A 26391-nucleotide genomic window follows, 5' to 3' on the forward strand; every position below is an offset into this window, starting at 1 on the left:
CAGCTCTGTGACACTGTATTGTTTTATTAATGTTTTTTATTCATATTGGGAATTGGATTTGAATATGCCCTTAGTTCTTTGGCAGCAAGAACTGGAAGCATTGTGGAAGCAGTGTTTTCAGTTTTGTAGAGTGCCTCACTTAAGGGGTGGTTCCCGGTAACTGTCATCAGGGCATCCCAGAAGCAGCTGCTTGTAGCTCTCAGTAAAAAGACAGACTTGAGAAACCAGAGAGGTCAGGTGGTTCCCATTTTAGCTGAGGGATTTCTGTGGAAAATCTTAGGGAAAGACACTTTTGCCTGTGTTTGTCTCAGTCATCAAAATGCAAAGTTTGTGCTAAGAATAGTCATGTTTCCAGTGTTTCACCACCGTGCCAAATTTCTTGCTGATCTTGTCGTTGTCTTTGTACTCACATTTCCTTTTTGTGAAGACTAGCAGACTCCAAAGAGCTTCTTCGTAGAGGTCTTTGGCTGCCTAATGCAAGCAGAGGTCCAGTTTTTTGAGTCCTAGTGGCAGTTTTGTTGATGAGCTCAGCAGGCTGCTTGCCTACTTTTTCAACGTAGGAGCTGTATCTCCATAACTGAAGTCTCTGGAAGTCAAGACTGCTATTTAAGTATGGTAACATGCATGTTGTGTATTTAGTCTGCTAAACCATGGTGTTCTTGGATGGACATTGTTTCATTTGAGCAGTTTTCCAGTCAGACACTTTGAATACAGCAGAAGTACAGGGAGTTGATGGATTTCCAGACAGTCTCTCTTTCTGATTCTGTCCTTTCTCTTCTTTCTCTTTCTCCATTGCTTGTGTGTGTACACGCATGTCTGATGTTATATATGGATGTGTGGTTCCCTCTGCTGTAGAGGGGGAGTATTGCCCTTGGGAGAGAGAGCTGCAGCAAGGCCTCTGGCTTCAACGTCTCTCAAATGAAGAGGACACGGGTACATTTAAAGGTACCCATATACCATCTCCACTTCCATTTCCCCGAGAAGGGGGGAATGTTTTAAAGAACAGGTCCCACATGAGAAGTTTCTGTGTTCTATTTAATTGCTTTATGAGTTCCTTAAAAACTGATTTGGTAGCTGTTGTTATCTTCGTCTCCTGGTCCAAGTGTCATATATCAGGTCTGACATTACCACTGATTTTAGGAAAAAGATAAAGCTGCCAAATACCTTCAGGATATCTAGAAAGCCTGGACAATTTGCTACTGTAATGCGCATGAACCGTGACCCTCCCACGCATTTAGGAGTTTCAGATTTGTTCTATGGACACAGACTAATTGTACCTGTGCGACATGTCAGACACATGGGACACATCAGAAGTACTGCCTTTAGATTGCCTGTGTCAGCAAACTTACGTTTTTTGTTGTTGTCCTTTGTGAGCGTGTGTCTGTGGGGAAAGTCTGTGGGAGAAGCTCATCAAGCTGTGGTGATCCCTCAAGATTTCTCAAACAGTCATACAATGGGCATAAAATTAATCTGACATTCCAATCTAACTGGTTGTGTTATTTTCCATGATGCATTATCTTGCAGTTTATTTCTGATGGTTGGTTTTTTTGAAGCACTTAGTCCTAATAGTTTGCTAATCCCTTACTCCCTCAATGTGGTTCATTAGAACCAGAATACATGAGAGGAAAATCCAGGTGCCTTCCTGCATGTAAGAAGGCATATGCAGTTGTCAGACTGCATATTTTGCAGTTTATGGTTGTAACAACTGTAGCTTAGCCTCTGACTTTTTTTTTTTTTTCTTTAAAAAAAAAAAAAAAAAGGAAGACATGTTACAATTTTTTCCAGTTTAACTTTTCTGATGGTAAGAATGAGAAGTATTAGTAAGATGGCTGAAGAGCATAAGTGGAGAAGTTCCCCCTGTTGCGGTTGCTAGTGTGCTTTAGACCTGGCTCCTAAGGAGTTGGTTTGTGGGTGGCTTCTTATTCCATTAAAGTTAAACACTGAGACTGCCCACTGCTTATAAAGTGCTGGTAGGTGCTATGGTGGAACTGGAGGGGAGAACTACCTTTCCAAATGTAAGTGCAATTAACGTCCAGTTTCCTTCAAAGCTTAGCAGCCAGCCTCAAGTGAAGGTTATGCCAGGTGTTGTTTTAAATTCTCAAGCATTTAGACCTCAAGCAAATGTTAGGTTTGCCTGTTAGCCAAGCAGCAATCCTTCATGGCTGGTTGTGCTGCTATTTATTTATTGGAAAAGGTGAGAAGGACCCATGTCCTAATCAGGACAGGCTCAGGTCTCTGTCTAGAGACTTGTGGATTAACTGAAGATGTGTATGCTACACTGGTCTAAATCCCAGAGGAATCTATTCTAAAACATGCAGATCATGTGGGACCTGCTCTTTCTGAGCCTTGCTGAGTGACTATATACTTCTCAGCCATTGCTGGCAAACCTAAACCTTTTAACACAAAACTTTGTGTGGCGATGCAAATGCTAACTCTACTCATCTTGGGGCCTGCATGCGAGTGCTTTGGTACAGAGGGAGAAAAGCCCAGGTTCCTGTCTCTGCAGGATGTCCGGTAGCTCTGGCAGACCATGTGGTTGTGCTAATTGATATGAAAACTCCCTGATGAGGTGGCAGAGACATAAAGCTGCTAAATACTTGGCTAAATTGTGAATTCTGCTCTGCATTTGAGTTTGTGCGTCTGAACCCTTTTCCCCTTTAATAACCAGCTGGTGATTCTGTCCTTCCTGCAGTTCCTTCTGCCTGATTCTTCTGCATTTTTAATGCTAAATCTCCCATATAGTCATTTCTGAAACAGAAGTCCCAAACACTTTGCTATGTCTAGGGAAAACATGGCGAGGAGAGAGGAATTCATTAAAACGAGACAGCAGGAAATAATGAGTGCAACCTCTAAATAAATGCTGCTAATGTTTCTTGTTTCCTTCAAGCACTAGTGCACCATGTGAAAATCTAACTGCTTTTGAGGTTCTAAACTGCTGAAACTGTTTTGCCCTACTCAGTGGTAATCCAGCTGTGTGAAAATTGACTTCCTGCTATATAAAGTAAGTGGGCATTTTCCTTTCAGGATGAGTCATTTGCTTTTGAAGACCAATCCTGGAGACGCTGAACACCTGTCCCCCATAGAATGACTTATTTTGAGTAAATAAAATCTGAGATGTAGTCCCATAGCAGATAGCAACAGAATCAGGATCTATGAATTTAATACTCACCTCAGGGTAGATGCTCCCGAGGTGGGTATTCTGCAGCAATTAAACAAGTTGCTTATCAGATGCTTTAGGTGCTCTTTGTTCCCTTAGACACCCGGTAAGCAGCTGAGCTTTGTGTAGGCATGTAATTGAGGAGTAATGTGATTTCTTTTAAACAAATTCATTTGTGCGACAGGAAATACCTTCTGGGGAGGTGGAGGGGCTGTTAAGTCATAATGAAAACGATGTTGTTCTTCCGAAAAAAAGTCTACCCTTAGAACAAGTCAGTACAAAAGAGCAGGAGTAAACAAAGTAGTGTTTTAGGTGCCAAGTAAGTGTGCGCCCATGTGTACGTACACCCACATGTGAAACTCTGAGATCCATCATGTAATTTAGTTCACAAAGGAATATGTATCCAGCATAGAAAGGAATGCTTAATCCTATAGTGGGAATGAAAGGCCTTTTGTTTTGGTGCATCAAACTACAATGCAGATTGTCCCTTGCCTTTAACAGCAAGATGTCTTTGGCAATAATTATAATGAATAGGCTGAAGGAGCTGGAAATTTCTGCTAAATTGATATTTACATACCACATACTGTTGGACACCTAGATAATGTCTTTCATTTCAGTGAAGCTGCTTGCAATAGAGATAATCTACAATGACGTTTTTAATAGCATCTCTCTGCCTTTGGAATGGCATTATTCGGCTTTCATGGGAAGTTTGAAGAGTGCTGTATTGGTGTATGTGTGCACACACAATGCTGAGCTTTTTCTGTCTATCTTGCAAACTGATCTTAGCCAGTAATATTTTCTTTTCTTCTTTTCTTATTTCCTTTCCTATGATGTGTTGCCTTTCCTTTCCACTATTCTTCCATCTCTTCATCCCTGCCCTTCATACACCCTGCCTACAACCTGGTATGCCATGCCCTCATCCTGCTAGCTGGAAACCTTAGACTGCAGCAGATTGTAAATCCGGTTGATCCTCTGGAGATCCTGGCAGATGTGCACTGGACACACATCCGTGAAAAAGAGGAGGAGGAAAAAATGGTCCCAACCTCAAAGTCCTCCACCTCCAGAGGTAATCTCCCCTAAGCCCCGCACTGTCAATTCCTGGATCATGGTTGCGGCTGATTAACTCTCTTGCTTCTGCACCCTTCAAGAGCACTGTACTTCATCAGGAGCAGCAGTGATTGAAAGGAACTACTTTCAAATTACACTGCAATTACACTTGGTTAAACATTTTGCTTTTCAGGTCAGTGTCTACTTAAAATGACTGCTTTCTCAGCTCCGTGGTCATGTTACTTCTTCTGATCCGTTTGTCTGCCTGCTTTGACTCCATAGTATGTTTCCTCACTACACCCATGATTTGATAGCTGGCAGTCAGCCCTAACTGACTTCAGGGATAGTAAAAGAAGCTATCATGTGCTTTTTGTGGCAGCGAGGACTCCTACGCTTCTCTAGGGGAAGCTGAAGGGCTATGTTGTGTAGCTACTACAGCAAAGATTACACAGGATCAGTTTCTGTATTGAGCGTATTTGCTGCTGCTTTTCAAAGCGTGTAACTGCATCTGGTATTAGTAGGGAGTGATGGGGTTCAAAGGGCTTGCAGGTCTGATCAGTAGTGGTTTTGACTCGTTGTGTTTAAGATTTGAACTGTATATCTATTTTTTAAAGTGAGGTGTGACTTTTGTGAGTTGCTAGTTATTTAAAGAAAAACTTCAGGGTGGGAAAATGCCAATAGTCTAGCTCTCTTGTAAGCACCTTCCAGCAGTCCCTGCTGGCCTTATTCTAGATTACATTACAGTGTGTTTTAAGGTAAGTATGTCATACATTCTTTACCTATGCAGAAGCCTAGGTTTAATAAAAGTTAACCATGCAGTTGATGTGTAGTGGTCTTCTCTCAGTCTGTAACCATTGTGCCAGACTTGTAGTGTATGCTGTGGGAAGGGGTGCCTTTTACAGCAAATGTGAAATCAAGTTAATGACTGATCTCTATTAAAAAAGCCTAGGGCTTTACCTCATGTTGCCTGATCATATTCCATGCCAGATAACTACGTTCTCCTTGTAGTTCTACATGTTTTGTTTTTTTAAGCCTGGTCTAACTTGATACAGAGTTCCAGATCAGTTTGGCCATGCTTATAATTGCTGTTTGTAGAATGCACTAGGATTTTCTGGTGTTAAATCTGCTCCCTACAAATAAGAGATAGGTATTTCTTTCCCACTGCAACCACAGAAATAGTCTGTGGTCAACTGTCTGTAACATTCAGTATTGCTAGAGTAGTTGCTTAACATTTAAAAAGGCTAAGTAAAAAATGTTAACACAGTTTCTTAAGCTTATTACAATTATGGTTGCTTTAATTTCTGCTTGAGGGTCCATATCACTATAGTTTCTAAATTCTTCTTTTAATTTGTAATTTGTAATTCCTACTTTTCCATAGTGGATTGGTAGAGCTGCCAGCAGAAGATGATCCTTCCAAAGCTGATTTTCTGATCTTTCCAACTTCCTTTGGGAAGGAAGGCAGTATTTCCTTTCCTTCCCCTAAAACTGAGGTGAACTAGGACAATCCTCATCATCAGATTAGCTGCTTCAGTTACTTTGTCATACAGTACAGGTGTGTGCAGGTATATCAGCAGTTTGGTTTATAAAGGGCTGCCACGAGTAAGTACTTGTGGATATGCTGTAAGTTTTCAACCTGAGTTCAGTAGACAAATTTGCTCCTGGCTGAGCTGTATTCTTTGGTATGAGGTGTTTGGAGAGCCCAGCAGTAGCAGCGGCGATAGGGTTTGATAGGAAAGCCTGGGGTAGTGTGGTGGTACACAGAAGCCCCTCTCGTTCTGCTTTGGGCGCTGCTCTTCATCTGTTGGCATTCTCACCCAGGCAGCACAGGTTCTGGGGTGCCTGTTACGACTTCCCCTCTCTCATTGCTCAGCTCTTTCATCTCTTAGTTTCCCTCCTCTGCAGAGTTTCAAGTGGACTACAACAGCAGCAACCTGCTGGTCAGATGCAGTGTTTTTCTCGCTGTGCCTGTCTGTATTTCCTCTAGCATTACAGATTCTAAAGGAAGATTAGGCCCCTGACATTTGTATGTTATCTCAATTTAAATCCCAAGCCTGGAATCGGTTGTTTAACATCTCATAGGTTTTATTTCTGTATTTGCTACTGAAAATTTTCCCTTTGTCGCTCTTCTGTTTTAGACACTTCCTGATGGTCTGATTTTGATTTCTTGCAATTTATTGTTTTTTAAATTCAGCATCCGACCTTCCCTCCGTACGCCATGAGGCGGTACAGGCGTGGCTGGAGACGGTCCCTGGAGGTAGTTTGGTGATGTTCTATGTATTCCAATGCACAATAACCCTGCCCGTCTCTTCTCCATGCCTTCAGCAGCTGAGCTGGTACTTTAACCCTGGAACTTATGGCCCTGTCGCTACTGCATGACTGGACGTGGAGGGAGGGAGGAAGGGGGAGTGTGCATGCACGCCTTGCTCAGACAGTCCATTCTTGCATGAACTTGACATTTGTTGTAACCCTTGTGAAGGCAGGCCAAACAGAGAGATTGTCTTGGGTGTAATAAAGTAGGAGGAAGAATCTAGTTGAGTGCTTCAATTTGCTTTGTAAACTGAAGACTTGGACCAGTTATTCTTCCCCTAGTTCCTTGACTAAAAGAGCATGAGGCTTTCTTGCGGTTGAAAGATAAGTGACAGAGAGTGCTTAAAGCCACTGCAGTTCTCTGTAGCAACTGCAGATTCTAGTTATCTGGTGAAGAAAACAAGAAATAATAATAAGGTTGAAGCTGGGATCTTTAGGAATAGTGGTGGCTGTGGTGTCTCCTTTGACTTGGGGTTCACGTTATTTGGGAAAGCCTCAGGAAAGCTGAAGGGTGGTAGAGCTCAGCTGCTTTTTTTACGTGGTCCTCAGCTTTATTAAAAAACTGATGAACATGAAGATTCTGGGAGTAGAGTAAGGGAGTAAATTTATGTAGAGTGGTGAAGATAAATCAGTGGAACAGCCATAGCTTGTGGTTAGGTAGTTGATCTACAGCTAAGTTGCTTTGGCACGTCAGAATAGCTAGCTTGCCTATAAAACTCTGCTTCTGCTGCTGCTTTTGCAAGGCAGCAGTGTTTACAAGATGTCTGCACACGATGCAGTCTGTTCACGGCTGCTAGCTGATATGAACCAAGTGCTGATCCCAGTTTCTGGCTGCCATAGCGTATAGCTTCTGAGTTATTGTGTGACAGCTTTTGGCCTCTTGCTCCTTATCCTAACTGCATATACATATATGCACAGTATATGTGTAATATAACCAGCGACCTGCAAGCTCTCCATGTCCCCCAAAATGGGATCTACCCTTGCACCAAGTTGTAACTTATCTATGCACCTGTAATATTCTGTTGAGTTTTGTGTACCAACTTATTTAAGAACTGATTTTCTCGTCTCTCTCCAACACTCCCTATGTGTGTCGTGTCAGTTCATGGTTTCTGGATCTGAAGACACACATGCGTAGCGGTATCAGATATTCCTGACATTGGAGTTACATTTTGCAGATTTTGATTAAGATTACTCACACTTGCTGCTATCATAAAACCATCCAATGACATTATTATTTCCAAAATAACATAAGCTACCGCATACCTAAGCAACAATCAGACTGGGACACAGTTTGGTTTTGTACAGCAGATTTGTAAATGCCCCCGTGGGCAGTCCAGCCTTTGCCATGATTCAGTCTCCTACTCTCAACATCTCTAAGCCTCTGATGTAAGGGAATAGGCCAGATATATATGTAAGTGTAGCTGCCTTTTCACAGTAGTTGACAGGAAATAAACTAGCCCATATGTTTTTCTGTCTTAATGCTACAGAGGGATAAAGCGTGGTAAAAGAGAAATTTTCTGGTTGAAGGAAGAAGACAAACAACCCACTGAAGGCTGTGTTTTGAAATAAGCAAAAACTTGTATTAGAGAAAGAGGAGAGGCTGCAAGACCTCAATTTTGGGGAGGGTTGGTTTGTTTTCAAGTTTGTCTGAATTAGGAATGCTAGCATGTGGTTCCAAAAGCCACATCGTCACTAGTAAACAAAAAAGGATCAGGGCCTATTCCCTGACTCAGGAGAAAGCTGGCCCAGCATGATTCACTCCCGTTTGGCTAAACTTTTTTGCCATCCAGAATCAGGGGGCTGCGACCGGACTGCCTGTTGGAAACAGCCTCTAGCCCTACCACAGGGACTGACTGCCGGGAGTCGTGCCAGGAGCCCTCCTGGAGATGACAGTGTGACACTGTATGCATCCAGATCTAGAGACTTGCACCGCTTAGTTTACTGATACAGGTGCAACCAAGGACATTATAAATATATATATGTTGTCATCGTTATAGGACCATATTCTCTGTGTATAATTAGCAAACACTGTGCATAATAATATATGCTGACTGTGTATGCATTTGCAATAGGACATACAACAGTTAAATGGCTGCATGTTGTTGAACATGAATTGATGCTAACGCACTGCACAAATTAAAAATGTACTTGACCGACTACTGTGGAAAAAGAACTGGAAGTGCTTGTTTCTTTCTTTTTGTACTTAAAATATGTTTTACAAAAATGCTTAACAAAAAAAAAAAAATTAAGCGAATTATCTGTAGCACTAGAGATGGGACAAGGTGTCATAAGGTTTAGTTTTTTTTTTAAAAAGTATCACTTAATAATGACATTTAGACTCCACAGTTTGGTCTTGTCTCTCCTCCTGTAATTAAAGCCTATCACAAGTAGCAATGTCAAATGCCCTTTTCAGAGTTATAAATTCAATAATATTTTCTTTATTTTGACCCAGCAAGTCAAACTATGATCTGTAACAGAAAAGAAAGTTTTCAATATATCTTTTTACTTAAAAATATCTCAATTAATTTGTGTCTTAGTTACTTGTACAGCATATCAAGTCTCTTAGTCCCTTTTACCAGACTACTGTAGCTGCACAGAGTTAGACAGTTTCCAGATGTAATAATGATCAATCCCAGAGCTAGACTCTGTCTCTGACTTACACCCTCAAAAGCCTGTTTCAATTTCAAGATGCACAGTTGTGGTTCTTCTGAAATTTCAGTTTTCACCTAATAGACATATGCTGTAAAGTGGTGGTAACTGTTCTGGTGTGGTAAAGAAAAAAAAATAATTTTCCTGGAAGAACAGTAAAATCTATTCTGGTTTGATGTCCTCCCAGTCCCCTTCTTGTTTAATGATTCACAAGGCCTGTTGCTTAGAAAAGCCCTGGCTACTTTCACTGTAAATGCCTTGATGACAAGGGCAGACATTCTTTGATTCGCTGGAGTCTGAAAGTATAATTTCACCATAGATGTCTTTCCAGGTGACACATTTCAGGATTTGTTGTTTTGGCAGTAGTTAATGAATATCTCCACTATAAACTGTTGTCACAGTTCAACGTTGAACCTTTTCACTGTATAGTTTTTTGTTTTGTTTTGTTTTGTTTTTTTTCAATATTTAATATATTCTAGCTCCATGTGAGGATAATTATGTGGAGGACGAGCTGGGCACAGAGCCTGCAGACACAGAAGGGCAGGCAGGTGAAGAGGGAGACACGGGTGCAGAGCTGGATGACGGTAGGGTACCACTGTGCATCATTTAAACCTGTGTATGAGGGTACTTAAATGTGATCTTATTTTTAGTGATGTAGGAGTTTGTTTCCAAGTAATCAAGAGGGAGCCAGGAGTGAAGGACAAAAAGAAACAGAACCAACTTGATGCCATGGGATGTAGAATAAATTTCTCACCATCTGCTAACTAGAGGGCTTGGTCTTGTGTCCGTATTCAGTACTAATCCTGCTGAATAACAGAAATAAATTTGTGAAAAGTCCACAATATTATGCCAAAAATCTTCCCTTTGTAGTGTAAAATGAACTGCATATGCCAGAAAACATTGACAAATTTCCAGAAAACTGGTAACATATGAGTTCAATTACTAATTTATTTATTTGTACTAATAGTCCATCATTTACTGCTTAAATTACTCTAATTAGCACACAAAAAAAGGAGTGAAACATTTAGGTGTTCAGGTTATCAAAGTGATTAGCACCATGTGAATAGAAAGAAAGGATTATGAAAGATTTTAAAATAATAAACAAATATCCTGATGTACTTGTTTCCAAAATCTCTTGTTTTTTTCTGCTGCCTCGTCCACGATCAGACGACATCCCATCTGATGCAGAAGCGGAGTTTCGCTTACATCAAGGTGGTGTAGAAGAGCCAGAACTAAAAGTCTCTGAAGATGAAGAAGATGAAGAAGGAACAGAAGGTGCTTCTTGCAGTGTGACAGAAGGTAATAGCTTTCCCATCAGGGTTTGAATGATTGTAATTGCATTTGACATAGTCTATACATTTACTAGATTTAAGAGAAGACAGTCTCTTGGATTTGAACCATCTCGCTACTCTCAGTGGCAAGGTATGTACTTGCATTAATGTTTTGTGAAGAATGTTCTGAATCCATTAACTACAACTTCCTAAAGTGTGAGGACCCATCTGACTGCTTTTTCTTGCAGAAGTTCTTATGTTAAAAGAGCTTGTACCATTTTGGACATTTAAAAATTTTTGTCTATGTTCCAGATGTCCACTCTTGGAATTTGTAAAAAGCTAAGAAATTTGTCACTATTTTCTGTGTGTAACATTAAAAAAAAAAAAGTGTATAGTGGTCTCATGTGGTTTTGGAAATGTTTTTGCTTTCCCTAGATCCATTCAAGCCATCCATCCCTATCCAGTCATCTAGTGACAGTGTTCTTCCTCCTTCTCCAGTTGATAGTCCCAAAACAAAACAAGCAGAGGTAAGAAAGGGAATCTTTGAAGTTTTGTACTTATTTCCTGTAGTTAATAGAACAGTTTTTTGGATAAACTAATGAGGACTGACAAGAGTGGGCTGTCCTCCTTTCCCGTGTCTATAATTTATGTTGGTCTTCTTGAAATCTGACTTAAAAAATAATGTACTATATTTCTTTCCTATCTTCAGAGTGTAGTCACAGTCACACAAGTTCACATCACAAAGCCCCAAAAAGAATCATACAGGATATTTTCATTTGAATGTGCAGTTAACAAGATACGGCTCCCCTCATACACTATATATATAAAGTAAGGTGTTTCCTGTTTATCCTGGTTTGGCTATCTTTTCTGTACCAAAAGCAGATTCTATACAGTTGCAATTCAAAATTACATTTATATTACTTAATAGTAACCAAAGCAGTACTTATATATTCCAGTTCAGCTTAAGGAAGTGAGACTTGTCAATGATGTACTGTCATGTTGTCAGCCCTGGAGTGAGCATGCAAACGTATTGTGGAGTTCCCAGCTACTGGTGTGTAAGAGCAGAAAGTACATGACCCTTAAAATGTTCAATTCAAATTTCTTCTTCCTAAGTGTTTGTTTTTAAGGAATTACTAAAAGATTAGGCTTTATCCGAGAGAGTTTTGTCAAAAAACATTTTATTTTTTCAATGGACGCATTATGGGACAAGGCTGGTTTGCCAACAGCAATTGCTGACAGCATTCACTTTCTATTAAAATTAAGCGTTTTTTTTTTTCAGGACCACCTGATAATTCTGTTAGGCATAGTAATTATTTATATTAGGACGGTGCCTAAATACAGTACTCAAGACCTGGGTATTTAATATGTGTCATACAAGCACACAGATAGAGAGGTTCATGCTTTGATGGTCATGTGTCAGTTAAACCAAACTGTCTGCATTCAAAAGAAAGCTGGTGAAAACAATGTAATTGTAAAGAATAATACCAGGACTCAGTAAGAGGAGTCAACTGTCAAAGGATTGAATTCAAAACCAGGGAATTGTGCTGCTGAGTAAAATGGCAGTCTGAATGTAGGAAATGAAAACCAAGACTTATCAGACCATTAAGGGACAAGGGAATTGCAGCCTAATTTATTTACTCTTAACATAGAAAGCACCCCTTGCTTTAAGAAAACATCACAGCAGACACTAGCCAGCAGAAAGTGCTGTATTGATGAGAGCTGGAGAAACTTGCATCAAATCTGTCTGAGATAGGGGACCACCAAAAAACACAGAGTTGGAGATTTAAAGGGGGAGCAGGAAAAGATAGAAACAGATTTCTGGGATTGAGTTTAGTGTATTCCAAAAATTGCCTTGTTGTCATCTACAGAGGATAGTTTATACAGTGGGACAGAAGAATGAACGGTATCTGATGAGAAATCCTAAGTGATGTTCCAGGCCTTCAAATGGGATGCTATGTGTGGATTTTTTCATGTTTCGATACTTGGATGGTTTCTTTATTGCTAACTTTGTTAAAAGCAACAAAAAATGGAACAGTATTCTAATCTGCCTGGTGACAATTAATATTTCCCTTTTTCAATTTTTGTAGGATGTAAAAGATCCCCTGACTGAAGTAACTCATGCAATAAAATCACCAGAGGCACGCTTTTTCCCTGAGCCTTTCCTTCCTGAAGAAGGACCAACGGATGAAATTCCCAAAGACAGGAAAGTAAAGAGTCCTTTGGTGCCACCATCTCCAGTGTTATCCCAGCCGGTTGCATCACCAGAAGCCATTGCACCTACGTCACTATCAGAGTCTCAGCCAGCAGCACCAGCACTGACTTCATCCCCAACATCTGCTCAAACGCCCATCTGTTCCCAGCCTTTGCCTTCTGCCGAAACATCCATTCCATCCCCAGTGGAGCCTCCAGTATGTTTCCAACCTGTCCCAGCCTTAACATCTACTCCTTTAGCCAAACTGGTCATTAGGGGCCAGGATAGTGAGTTGGAAAAACTGGGGAGCCCTACTACTGCAGAAGAAGCCCTGAAACGGAGTAACCTTGTAGAAGAGTTCTGGATGAAGAGTGCTGAAATTCGGAGGAGTTTAGGGCTCACCCCAGTAGACAGAAATAGACGCTCAGAGACAAACTTTACTGTATCTGCCCTTGAGACAACTCCTCTGAAGACTTATAATAGCGAGAATATTTCAGGGGATGAAAGGATCCGTCTTGTGAAACCCCAGCCTGCCCCAAGACGGCAGGGACTGTCCAAGTTAGAAAATGAGCAGATTTCTCTTCTCACTCCAAAATCTCCATCAGAAAAAGAGCTAAAGAGTTCCAGTGAAGTAAGGAGAGATGTATCCAGCAGTTCTGGACTTGGCCTTCAGGAGAGCTCATCTAACATGAGAACTATGGCTAGTCAGAGCTTCAACACTTCTGACTCTACAATGCTTACTCCTCCGTCAAGTCCACCACCACCACCTCCTCAGGGTGAAGAACCAGCCACTTTGCGTAGAAAGAGGTATCAGGCAGTCTGGCAGAATGAGGTTGAAGCCAGGTCACCTCCAACACCAGCATCAACACCTCCTGCTCCCCCACGCCATGAGCTGACCTCTGCTGCCAGAGAGTCAACTCAGGCCAAAAAAGATGACATGCGGAAGTCTTTTGCAGAGAGTGTGGATGAGATTCCATTTGCTGATGATGTAGAAGACACATATGATGACAGGACAGAGGACTCAAGCCTTCATGAGAAGTTCTTTACACCTCCTACCAGTAGGCCAAGGCCAGAGAAACCACGTCTTTTGCCCTTGGTCAAAGAAAATGGTGGTCCTCCCTCAATGGAAGGAGGGGTTAACCAGAAGAAGAGAGTGTTGCCTGAAATTTCTGCAGAGGCCAAGGAGCTTGCTGAAGAAAGAATGAGAGCCAGAGAGAAGTCTGTCAAGAGCCAAGCACTACGTGATGCCATGGCTAAACAGTTGTGTAAGATGAAAGATATGGAGATGGCTGCAGCTGCTGCTGCTGGGGCCACAAGGGCACGGAAGGCATCTTCTATGCCCTTGAAGACCAAAGAGTTGTTTTATGACTCTCCAAAGCACCTGGCCTTGAAAATAGCAGAGGGATCCACACGAAAGCATGATGCTGCTAGCGAGAAGTTCTCCACTCCTGCTGCTGATATGGCTGGACCTGAAGGGTCTGTCACCTCTTCAGAAGGCTCGAGTGGGAAGAGTAAGAAAAGAACTTCTCTCTTCTCTCCTCGTAAGAACAAAAAGGAGAAGAAAACCAAAAATGACAGCAGGCTTTCTGACAAATCTAGTGGTGGGACAGAGGAAGCAACAAAGCCTAGGTCGTTATGGAAGTCTGTTTTCTCTGGGTATAAAAAAGACAAGAAGAAAAAGACTGATGACAAATCCTGCCCAAGTACTCCCTCAAGTAGTGCCACTGTGGATTCTGGCAAGCACAAAGCTTCTCTGTTGGTTACAGCTGCAGGTATAATAGATATGTGCCTCTGCACTGTGTACTTCTCCTACAGCTAGGTATCGTTGAAAGTAAGTTTGGTTTACTTTGTCATTCAACTATTGTGCTGAATGACACTGCTCCCCAGTGCAGATCAAGTTAAGTGCTAGAATTATATGTTTACATATTGACAGAATTAGTTGATATGTCACTGAAAAAAATGAATCCTTAAATAAAAGCTTCACTCGCAATATGTACAAGGCACATCTGTTTTCTGCCTTAAGCTGATTTGAGAAATAAGCAGTTTGTTGGGATCAGTTGTTTGTGACATTTCATCTCAATTTTAAATCTGGTTCTCATCTTTTCCTTGGGTGGTCTCTTCTCTTGCTTTCAACCTGGCTCCAAGGGTGCTGAAGACAGCAGAGATGCAGAGTATTCTCAGTGATCTGGCAACTGTCTGCTGATCTACGAAGTAGGGATTCTGCGGCCTCATATAAATCTCTCATCCTGTCAGGTGCAGGTGGAGATGTTTAATAGCAACTTCTGATACAGTAAATAAGTTAGCCATAAAGGTGATTGAAAGCAAACATGTTACATTTCTCCGGGCTTGTAAAAATAGCCAAAATAGTGCCTACTGCTGTCATCTAAGTACTGTATCTATTGTAAGAGCATTGATACAGTACAAAGAGAGAATCATGACCATTATTTTTAACAGCGTTTGCAGAAAGCGCTGCTTCTTAGAATGAAGCTTCTAACTAATATTGATCATTTTGCAGAGCAGTGCTTCTCTGATCACTCTGTAATCCCAGGCGAAGTGACTGAGACTGGCATAAAAGGACTAAGTGTTTTTGAAGCTCAATCAAACAACTTACAACTGAGTTCTGAAATGTTAACAGAAAGAATCGTTACCACTTCTCTAACTTCCCCTTTTTATTCCCGACTTCTCAGATTTGCAGCTCCGTCAACACCTGAGTTTCTCAGAGGACTCTGACCTTTCAAGCGATGATATTCTGGAACGTTCCTCCCAAAAATCCAAGCGAGAGGTAAGCAGATGGCAAATGCATTTTAGATGGATCTAGCACCGTGCAGATCACGGACTCAGAGAACCACATCAGAAACCTGAATGATTAATTTTGTTGTTCTTACTGTTTCTTCCACGGACCAGGCTTTCCTGTAAGTTGGCTGACTGTTCCGCCTAAAGTAGGTCGGTTTCACTTGGTTTCACAATTGCAAGCTACTCCCCACAATTGTTATATGAAGGATCTGTTGTCTCACTGTGACATTACAACAAATATCACAGGCAGAATACTGAATTTTGTCCCTGTTGTGAGCATGCCAGTGATCTACAGAAAACAGACATTTAATGTCGTAAGAGTAAATTTCACTGTCTCTAATGTTATTGTGAAAAGATAACAATGAGACAGTTCATACATTTTGTAAGGGCCCAATTTTAGGATATTGTTTTACCAGCCTCTTTGATAGACTGAAGTGGTAGAATTCCAAACAAACTACAGACAGGAATGTACTTTTGCATACATCAAGAACATAGTCAACACAGATCATCAGCTAAGAGGTAAGACACAGACTGCAGTTTTGCAGCTTATGCAAGTTTGCTTATTTTTCCTGGGAGAAGACAATGTGTACAGTCTGAATTTGTACCTTCTCTTTTTGGAGAAAAGATGGGCCATCAGCTGTTCCTTCCATTTTGACCCTGTTTTCTTTGAGGACTGAGAGTTATAGAATCATGTAATCATTTAGGTTGGAAAAGATCTTTAAGATCGAGTCTGTTGCTGAGTATTTCCATATGTCTTTGTGTGTAGATAACAACTGTGAAGCTGAAATACATAGTAGCGAGACCCTATGAAATGCCAGTATATAGGGGTTGGTCTTAGCCTGGTGTTTTTGTTGCCGTGTGGTCTGGTATAAATTGCTTCTTGTGAGAGCTGTTTCTTGTTCCTGACCACCTTCCCTAGATAGTGCTATAATATCATACTGTAAGACACATCAACGGCTTTCTAGCCAAAGTAGTTTCACTTTAAATGGTGCTTTAAGGAAGTTACTGAGGAGGAAGGAGAAGACACAAGTGGGTCTCCATAAAAGCCCAGAGAGAAAAATACATTTGCAAAAATATTTATATGTGGAAATTATATGGTGAGAGTCAAGTGGCAAAGTTTGGTTGCTTTTAAATTACTTCAATTTTAGGATGGCAGTATTAATGCAAAAATAAGTGAAAAATGTAAGGAACAGTTGAATCATAGTAATGGGGAAGAGCCCTTTAATTCCTGAGAGCTTCTAAGCTCTGCTAGACAGAGTTTGCAAGGTTTGGAGAAATAAGTAGAGATTTCACTGACCACACAGAACACTAAGGCCCATCTGGTACTGAAGAATGAAAAAAGTGTTTCCTCTGTCCCTTCCTGCTGGTGCCTGGTTCACAGGTTGAAAAAACTCGGGAAGAATAGAGCACCTGAGAGGGTAGTGTCACAGGCACGGTGGCCTGTGCCTGCTTTCTCAAACCTGTCATCCAGTGTGCACAAATCAGTGTCAGGTAGTTGATACTTGGCTCAGATGGCAAATGTATGGAAGTACTGCAAATTGAAGTGTCACAGGAAGTGCTTTCTATGTATATGTAGTGAAATGAATTAGAATAGATAATGAATTTAAGGCTGCTGGAAGGAGTTGATGAAGTAAGTAGGAATTTTCTGTATTTACTTACCTCTCTTTTAATCTCTCTCCCTAGTTGATCTAGAACTCTTCTAAGAGGAAGATTATTTTGTCTTTATTTTATTCCCTTTTTTCTCTTCTCCCTTCCATTCCTCCTTGCATGCCCTCAAGGCGTTTCATGAGAAATTCTGCATTTTCCGAGAGATGCAGAAGAATGAGGTACCTGTGGCTAGCAGAGGACAGATATGCAATACAGGGGGTTCAGATAAGAGTTACGGAGTTACTGTTCTGCCTTGTAAGCTCCTTCAGGAGGAAGCAGAGCTTCACTAAGGTCCATGCTTGGTTTTAGACTTCAGTATGCCTTGATGGTCTCTTTTTTTTCCTGTGCTGAGCTACTTTGAATTAAAATGGCTCTTGCAGGAAAAAAGATCTCATCACTAAGCATTGGAGGGGGATAGGTGACAGTGGCAGATGCCTGTAATCCTAATACTGAAAATATCTCACCTGAGTATGGTGGTAGTGTCTCATTTTCTACCATTTGCTGTTGCTGAAGTTACATTGCTCAGCATCTGCCTATTTTCTAAAGAATAATTCTGAGAATGCATTTATTTAGAGGAAACAAATCCAAGAACTCCACTTACCTAGTTTTATTGCATCCTGTCTGAGGATGTAGAACATACATGCAAACACTGGAATGCCTTGCTGTCAAAAGAAATGTAACTGATCTTCGAGACTGACAAACTGGGTTTGTACTGATTTGAGGTGGGGGTTATATTTTTTAAGTTACAAACTGCCTGCTACTTATTATGGGTAAGAGTTGGCTTCCTGTGTGCCACATGACTTTTATGTGAACCCCTTCTCTAAACTGAAATTCTGCTTGTGCTGCTTTTTTGGTAATTGTAGTGGGCTTGCTTCCCAGACAGCTTGCTCTGTTTAGCCTGTTCTTTGTGATCAGCAGTGAATTAGTTCAGTGTTGTCTAATGTAGTGTCTTTCAAGAGAAGCGTCTTGTAAAGAATTCCTAATGTAAATGCCCTGTGGGTCTTGTGTTTATAGGTGTATGTCATTGTGTGTGTGTTTGTCATTGTTCCCGTATAATTGTGGTATTGTGATCAGACATGTGTTTTACTACTGCAGGTAGCTTGCTTTTTATTGAAGTTGGCATACATGCTGAAGTTGTTCTATGGCTTTGCATTTGTGACTGGTTTTAGTCAATTGAATGTGAAAATGCAAAATGTTGGTTGTCTGCCCAGAATGGCACAATGCCGTCTGTATACAGGGGCAAATTTACCTCTCTTATAAACCCCAAGTAGCTTGCTTGCCTTATTTTTGAGGACAGGGTAATGTAGAATGTCCTTGGATAGAGAAGGTAGTGAGTTTTTCTCATCTTCCTCCTTTCCCTCCTCTCCTCTTCCTCTTTTCTCGTTCTTCTCCCCCCTTCTCCCCCCTTCTCCCCCTTTCTCCCCCCTTCTCCCCCCCTTCTCCTTCCCATAATTTTAGCCTCTCAGGCTCTCCGGAGGCTCTCTCTTCAGACAGGGAGAATCCATTATTATAGCACACATAACCCACTTTGAGCCCATTTGGTGTTTCTCCTGTCACAAAGCGGTGAGGAAGATTCATGATGTTAGTTAAATACAAATGATCATTTCTATGAAGTAGAGATAATCTAAAACCATGAAATAAATACAACTCCTAGGAGAGGTTGTAAATCAGGTTGTAAATGGAGAGTTGTGTGACAGAATAATGTATGGTTGGCTGAGCTGGTTCAGACCAAACATGTCCCAGCATAAGCCATTATTCCAAATCCTAAACCAAAATTTTCTATGTGTACATACACGTACTTGCTCAGTGGACATTAAAACCATAGGTAGATAAAGGCTAAATAATTCCTCTAGAAAAAAGTATTTCCAAGTTGACTGTATCTTCAGAGAGGCTGCCAAAGCTAATTGTCTTCAGCAGAGTGGTAGAAACTTGATTTTGCGGACAAAAGTTCCATTGTCCTTCATCAGTCTGGGTCACGTTCAGCATTTGCACAATTTTATGTTTCATTTAAAAACAGCTTTGTTTTATTACTGTGCATCTGTTTTCAATGTTGAACTGATTTTGCTTCATTTTGTACGTTTTTTTTATTTTTTTTTTCCTTTACCATTCCCCCTTTAAAGTCGATTTATGTACCACACGCCTTGGCATTCAAGAGATCATATTCGTCAAAGGTAGTGTCTCCATTCCCACTAGTTGGCCATTGTTGCATTGCATGTCCCTATATTAACCCATTGAATCCATAGCTACCCATCACATATGCACTAACATCACAAACATTGACTGCATGCATGAGATGTTAGCAGACATGGGCAGCAAATTCTTTGTAGAGGTTGTCTACCAAAAATGCCTTTAGCTCCAGATTGTCTGTCTAGTTAGAATGCATGCAATTATCAGTGCACAGCAGTGCGCCACTGTACAGAGTGATGTGGAAGATCTTTGAGCTTCAGAACAAATTGGTTTTCAAGGCAATTAAATACAGAATCATAGAAACATAGAATGGTTTGGGTTGGAAGGGACCTTAAAGTTCATTTAGTTCCAACCCCCCTGCCACGGGCAGGGACACCTCCCACTAGGTCAGGTTGCTCCCAGCCCCGTCCAACCTGGCCTTGAACCCTTCCAGGGAGGGGGCAGCCACAGCTTCTCTGGGCAATGCCTGTGCTAGTGCCTTACCACATTCATAGTGAAGAGTTTCTTCCTTAGACCTAATCTGAATCTACCCTGTTTCAGTTTAAAACTGTTACCCCTTGCCCTATCACTACACCCCCGGACAAAGAGTCCCTTCCCGTTCTTCCTGCAGGCCCCCTTTCAGTACTGGAAGGCCGCTATAAGGTTTCCCCAGAGCTTTCTCTTCTCCAGGCTGAACAACCCCAGCTCTCTCAGCTTGTCCTCACAGGGGAGGTGCTCCAGCCGCCTGATCATCTTTGTGGCCTCCTCTGGACCCTGTCAAGCAGGACCATGTCTTTTTTATGTTGAGGCCCCAGAGCTGGACACAGCACTGCAGGTGGGGTCTCACAAAAGCGGAATAGAGGGGGAGAATCCCCCTCCCTCGACCTGCTGGCCACACTTCTCTTGATGCAGCCCAGGAGCAAGTGCACTTTCTGCAAGCGCACATTACTGGCTCGTATTCAATTTTCCATCCACTAATACCCCCAGGTCCTTCTCCAGAGGGCTGCTATCCACCCACTCATCACCCAGCCTGTATTCGTGCTTGGGATTGCCTCAGCCCATGTGCAGGACCTTGCACTTGGCCATGTTGATCTTCATGAGGTTTGCACAGGCCCGCCTCTGAAGCCCGTCAGGGTCCCTCTGGATGGCATCCCTTCCCTCCAGCATGTTGACCTCACCACACAGCTTGGTGTCGTTGGTGAATTTGCTGAGGGTGCACTCAACCACACTGTCCATGTTGCTGACAAAGATGTTAAATAGAGGCAGTCCCAATACCAACCCCTGAGCAATGTCACTCATCACTTCTCTCATCAGTTGCTCTTCCCTTATCCACCAACACTGTGAGACCATCGCAGAAGGCCACCAAATTTGTCAGGCACCATTTGCCCTTGGTGAAGCCATGTTGACTGTCACCAATCGCCTCCTTATTTTCCCAGTGCCCTCGCACAGCTTCCAGAAGGATCTGCTCCACGATCTTGCCAGGCACAGAGGTGAGACTGACTGGCTTGTAGTTCTCCAGGCCTTCCTTTTTTCTCTTTTTAAAAATGGGGGTTATGTTTCCCCTTTTCCAGTCAGCAGGAACTTCACTAGACTGCCATGACTTCTCAAATGTAATGGATAGTGGCTTAGCCACTTAATCTGCCAGTTCCCTCAGGATCTGTGGATGCATCTCATCAGGTCCCATGGACTTGTGCACCTTCAGGTTCCTTACATTATCTCACACATGATCATCTCGTACAGTGGGCAGTTCTTTATTCTCCCAGTCCCAGCCTTTGCTTTCTGTGACTTGGGTGGTGTGGCTGGAGCCCTTGCCAGTGAAGGCTGAAACAAAAAAGTCATTGAGTACCTCAGCCTTCTCCATATCCCGGGTAACAAGTTCTTCCATTTTCTTCTGGAGAGGGCCCACATTTTCCATAGTCTTCCTTTTATCACTGATGTGTACCTATAGAAGCTTTCCTTGTTCCCTTTGCTGTCCATGGCCAGATTTAATTCTATCAGGGTTTAGGCCTTCCTAATCTGATTCCTGGCTGTTTGGACAATTTCTCTGTATTTCTCCCAGGCTCTCTGTCCTGACTGCCATCCTCTGTAGGCTTCCTTTTGGTGTTTGAAAACATGTATTCTTTTTTTAATACTTAGAATATGAGTTCAAGTGAACCATCAGACTTTAATCAGCACCCTTCAAAATTGTTGAGTTAACTGAGATCTTAGTGAAACTATATCAAGCTAAAATCAAGACAGAGGTCCCATTTCTATTTCATGAATGTTGCTGCTTTCTGAAATTCTTATTGTCCTGCCTTCACAGTCACAACAGTGTTACATGGGATAGGAAAGTCACACCCTCTGATTTGGGTATCATTGTGGATTTTGTGCTTTAAAAAAAGAAAGAAAGAGTGAAGTGCTAACTTCTTGGAGCTCTAACAATGGTGCTTGCTAACCACCTATATGAGGGATTTTTAATAGAGCTGTGATCCTAACTTAAATTCTGTTAATTGAGAACAATAAACCAGAGGTAGACTGACCAATGTGGCAGTACAATAACTAGATAAAGCAAATTTCAGGGTGGTCTGTCTTAACATTTTTTCTTTAAAGTTGCCTGTCCATGGAGAAGATCTCTTTCCAGAAGTGGAATACATCTGTTTACAACTGTACCTTAAAGCTTACATAAATGTATTTGAGAAGAGAGTTCTTTTCTTCACTGTAGTTCACTTAATGCAGTTATGAAGTTTCTTTGACACTCTTAAAAGTCTATGAGAGGAAGCCCTCCTACAACACAACCAACTAGTATACTTGGTAAGATACTAAACCCCATTTCAGTAGTGTTAAAAAGACTTGCTTATTTTAAAACTAGTTGCGCTGAGAGAAGAGGAGGAAATACTGCTCTATTTCCATAAACAATGCCTTTCTCCTTTTGGATGACTTCTGGTGTTGTGACATTCTAATTTTAGTTTAGGGATTGTTTGCTCTGTTTTACACCAACTAGTTCTGTGGGGTTTCTCTTGAAATGGGATTTCCCATCTCACACCAGAATGTCATTCTGCTTTCAAATGTTATTTTTTGCCTTCATTACCAGTTATACCAGCATAACTCCCAACTATGGATATCATCACTCCAGAATAAAACAGGGAGAGGGAAATACCAATACAACTACACTAGTCTATAATAATTTCTTAGCTTATACTGCTGTAACTGTTCATATAGACATGCCTCTACCCTCTTTTAAAATTACATCAAGGTGACCCCTCTATATGGTACTCATTGATTTAACTAAATTCATTTAGCTAAATCTGTTGAGAAACAGAATAAAACTTAATTTGATCTTTGGGGACAGGTTTCGTATAGCAATGGAAGACAGGGGTGGGACATTGTGTAAAATCACAGCTTTGCAGTTGGCTTATTTGCTTCTTCACTCCTGATTTGACCCTGAAATTGTTGCTCACTGCACTGTGAACACCTTTGCCTACAGAAGCTTGACTTTTGACACAGCCATGGCAAAGACAGAACACCTCCCTTCTGAGATTTTGGAAGAGAAAACGGTCATCCCTCCCCCCATACCTCTGAGCACGCAAATAAAATCTGCTCCTGTTTTTCCTTCCTTCAGAGAGCCTACACGGAAGAGGAACTGAACGCCAAGCTGACTCGGCGAGTGCAGAAAGCTGCCCGTAGACAAGCCAAGCAAGAGGAGCTAAAGAGGTTACACAGAGCTCAGGTAGTGTCTTCCAATCTTCATATCATGACAGACAATTAAGTCTATATGAAAGCACTATGATCCTGACTTTCCTCTGAGTGTGTCAGAAGAGGATCCAGAGATGGAACTCTATTTCTACATGATTGTCCCCGCTCCTTACTCCCTCTTTCAAATTTGGTACCATGTCACAGACATGGGGAGAATGGCTGAAACCTAGCATGAGTGTTTTACAGTGAGAAAAATAACTACCATAACACCTTTCTAGCTGGAGATGAGTGAACATCATGCACTGAGTGGAATGGTGATCGTCAGTTAATACCTGATGAAGCTGCACCTGTCATTGCTTTGCTAGCTTATGCTGCTGGGTGAAGTGTTACCAAATTAACTTTTAATTGCCAGAGAATCTGTTGGAAAACTGCTGACATCAGCTATAGGTGATGGGATTTATTTAAAAGTCAAGGCAGGGACTCAGCTGACAAAATAGCATCACCTTCCACTTCAGCATTTAGGAAGGTGGTTGGAGTTGTAACAAACAAGTAACTATCCAGGTGTTTACAAAATTAAGGGATAGAATGCAAGGGGGTGGGGGGGATGTTGTCACTGGAGTGACTGTGATGCTAGCTTTTGAAGCAATTAGCTTTTGAAGCAATTAGCTTTTGAAGCAGTGTATTGTTGAATATGGATACTTGTTTTTGAAAAGGCCTGTTTGACTGAAATCACTTAGTGCTGGGTGAGTGTTGCAGACAGAGCAGGAGAATTCCTTTTGGTGAGATTCTGTTCCATTCTTCTCTGAACAGATCATCCAGCGGCAGCTTGAACAAGTGGAAGAGAAGCAGAGGCAGCTTGAGGAGAGAGGGGTTGCTGTGGAGAAGGCCCTTCGGGGAGAAGCAGGTATCCATCAGAACTTGGTTTGCTTTTTAATGTTTTCTTATCAAGTGCTTGTGCAGTAGTCCATAGCTGCTTGGATTTTAGAGGCATTTGGACCATCATAGCCTAAAGGTAGTCCAATATGAATTCATTCTCCCTTTTCTGCAATCTTTTTGAGGTCTTGGTTTTTCCTGTGTGGCTTCTAATTCTGGGACTTCCCTATCAGCAGAGACTTAGTTCACTTGTCTTTGCCTGAGTCTTAGGAGATAATTTTCCAACTATTAATAATGGCTGACTGTTTCTGCATATTACTGGATATTACAGCTAGAAAATTTCAGGGGTTTCCTAGCTGCAGTTCACATAAAGCTGTCACAGTAGCAGAACCCTGTTCGTATGTTAAGGAAGTAATTGTGACATTGTGTGTGCTTTCTCTACTGTGTTGGATTATCAAGGTAGTGTCCTTACAAGGGACCATCACAGAACATCTTCCTCACTGCACAGCACAGCACACTGGCTACTTCCAACAAAGTTGTGCAGAACAGAAATGCACACATGTACTGAAAGGTATCCATGTCAAGCTGTTAAAGGAATGTTATGTGTGCTTGAAATTAAATTAAATGAGTATCATCTGATCTGGCAAGCATATGAGTGGACGAGTACTTGGTTCAGATAATGCTGATAGTAACATAATGATTTGGAAAAAAGAATCCTCAATTGCAAAGAGTCAGATACCCTAACAGGCAAATGCAGTGTGCATATACCTGACGGGCCCAGGATTATGTATCTGATTACAAGGGTTAGAGCTCAGAAATGGTAATAGTGGAACAGGTGTTCGGAGAATGTTTTGACTTGTTGCTTGGATTGAAGAGCCACTGCTATGCCTATGAAGATGGAACTTGATTAAGCAGTGAAGGTTCACCAGAGGAAAAGTCTGTTGTGGCTTCCCACAAACTACTACTCATCCAGGATTAGGTTTGTTTGATACTCCTTAAGGGTGTGCCAAAGCAGCAGGACTGAGTGGTTACCAAATCAAATGGGTATGACGAGTGTGGAGAACAGTCTTGAGGACCTAAATGGTTTTGTGATCTGACTGGCTTTTTCATTTGTGGGTTCAAAAAAATAGCCTTGTGCAAAAACTGTTTGCAGTGGTGCCTCCTTCCTTATGCTATGTATTTCTGTGTAGTCCCACTCTGGCCTGCCAGTTACTGCACTTACTAAACCCACCTCTTTTATCTCTAATTTGTTCTCTTCCTTTTTCTTCTTTTCATCTGGATGTCTGTCTTGATTACTCAGCTGCTAAATGATTTTCATGTAAGACATGTCAGCACAAGTGGGAAATCTTAGAAGCTGAGAGAACATTCTTCATGATAGAATGCGCTTTCATTGAAGAATGATAGAAATATGCCCAAAAAATTTTCAGATGGCAGAATATGACCTAGAGTAAAAACCACATTTTCATATGGAAAGCTGCAGAATGAAACCCTTGTATAGCTAGCTTCTCAATCCCAGATCTCCCAAAATGGAAGCAGTCTTAGATGAGCTTGTGTATTTGTGAATTTCCTAGCAGAATTACGAAACTGTAGGTCACTCTTTGCAAAAAATTAATCTCTTTTCTTCAAGAAGTCTCTAGGGTATGCTTTGCTCTTGCAACATGTTTCTATCAACAAATCATACATTATGGTTACAGAAGCTTAACTCTTCTATTAAAGAATTCACCAGCCTCACCTCTTCCAGTTATTTCAGGGGATTAGCAGGAAACACATTCTGTTGGGGGAACAAAAAAAAGCATGTTCTAGCCTGTGTTGACTGAAACACAACATTATAAATTAATTCCATGCTTCACCTTTCTAACCAATCTTGCATGGACATTTTACATATGTTTGCAATAAAATAACTGAATTTCTTCCTGATAAAGTCTGCAGCATCACATTCTACGAGTGCAATTAATTTCTGCCTCCAGGAGCAATTAATTACACAGGAGGGCAGTATAATTTTCTTGTCTTTTGGATTGCCTCGAGATACTGACCTAATAGTGACCACTGCATTGAGCAACTACCATTGGGTAGAGGTATGGAGTCATGCTCTTGTCTCTGATCAGTCCTTCCCCTAATGAAACTATGTTAACAAAAATTTAAAAAGGGAAGGGCTGTGTATAAAGTGGTGTTGTCATCTGAAAAAAAAAAAAAAATCTCTTTTAATAAACTTGTACAACAGGAAGAAGTGGGGGAGGGTGGGAGGTGTGCCTCCTGTGCACATACTCTGTCCACCTAAGTAGAGAAGGATTGTAATGCAGGATCAAAGTAATGGCTGTCCCATAGACAGCAACCAGTATTAATTGTTCCAGGAGAACGTATTAGGCTCTGTAATGAGTAGGTTATTCAGCTTTCCTCTCTGTAGGGAAAGAACAAATCACTCATTGACTTAGGCATTTAAATACGAAGTTTTAGGTAATATTAGTAGTAGTTTCCTACTACTAGATACTTGAAAATCCTGACAGGAGAAACAGAATTCTGTATTTTGTAATGATTCTTTTCTTTTTGTATTGTAGAAAAAGATAGAGAAGACCATCTGAACTACTTCTCTATGTCATTTATCATCTTTTAGCGTGTTG

The 26391-nt window shown here is 41.3% G+C and overlaps 1 protein-coding gene across 11 annotated transcripts in view; it reads left to right on the forward strand.

The window, feature by feature from the left end:
* Positions 1-26391, forward strand: part of MICAL3 (microtubule associated monooxygenase, calponin and LIM domain containing 3) — a 175907-nt gene that overhangs the window by 128617 nt on the left and 20899 nt on the right. For 3 of the 11 annotated variants that reach the window (XM_042795281.1, XM_032986415.2, XM_032986413.2), the window contains 11 exons: positions 856-945; positions 4086-4223; positions 6396-6458; positions 9640-9744; positions 10328-10459; positions 10867-10958; positions 12519-14394; positions 15310-15404; positions 19183-19233; positions 22827-22934; positions 23711-23804. In XM_042795281.1, coding sequence (XP_042651215.1) covers positions 856-945; positions 4086-4223; positions 6396-6458; positions 9640-9744; positions 10328-10459; positions 10867-10958; positions 12519-14394; positions 15310-15404; positions 19183-19233; positions 22827-22934; positions 23711-23804 — 2844 coding nt within the window. Of the gene's footprint in view, positions 1-855; positions 946-4085; positions 4224-6395; positions 6459-9639; positions 9745-10327; positions 10460-10866; positions 10959-12518; positions 14395-15309; positions 15405-17193; positions 17242-19182; positions 19234-22826; positions 22935-23710; positions 23805-26391 lie in introns of all 11 variants that reach the window. The other 8 variants (XM_032986416.2, XM_032986418.2, XM_032986420.2 and 5 more) reach the window with 6 other exon arrangements.

This window comes from Tyto alba, unplaced genomic scaffold, assembly GCF_018691265.1.
Source record: "Tyto alba isolate M040663 unplaced genomic scaffold, T.alba_DEE_v4.0 Super-Scaffold_21, whole genome shotgun sequence".
Lineage (NCBI taxonomy): Eukaryota > Metazoa > Chordata > Aves > Strigiformes > Tytonidae > Tyto > Tyto alba.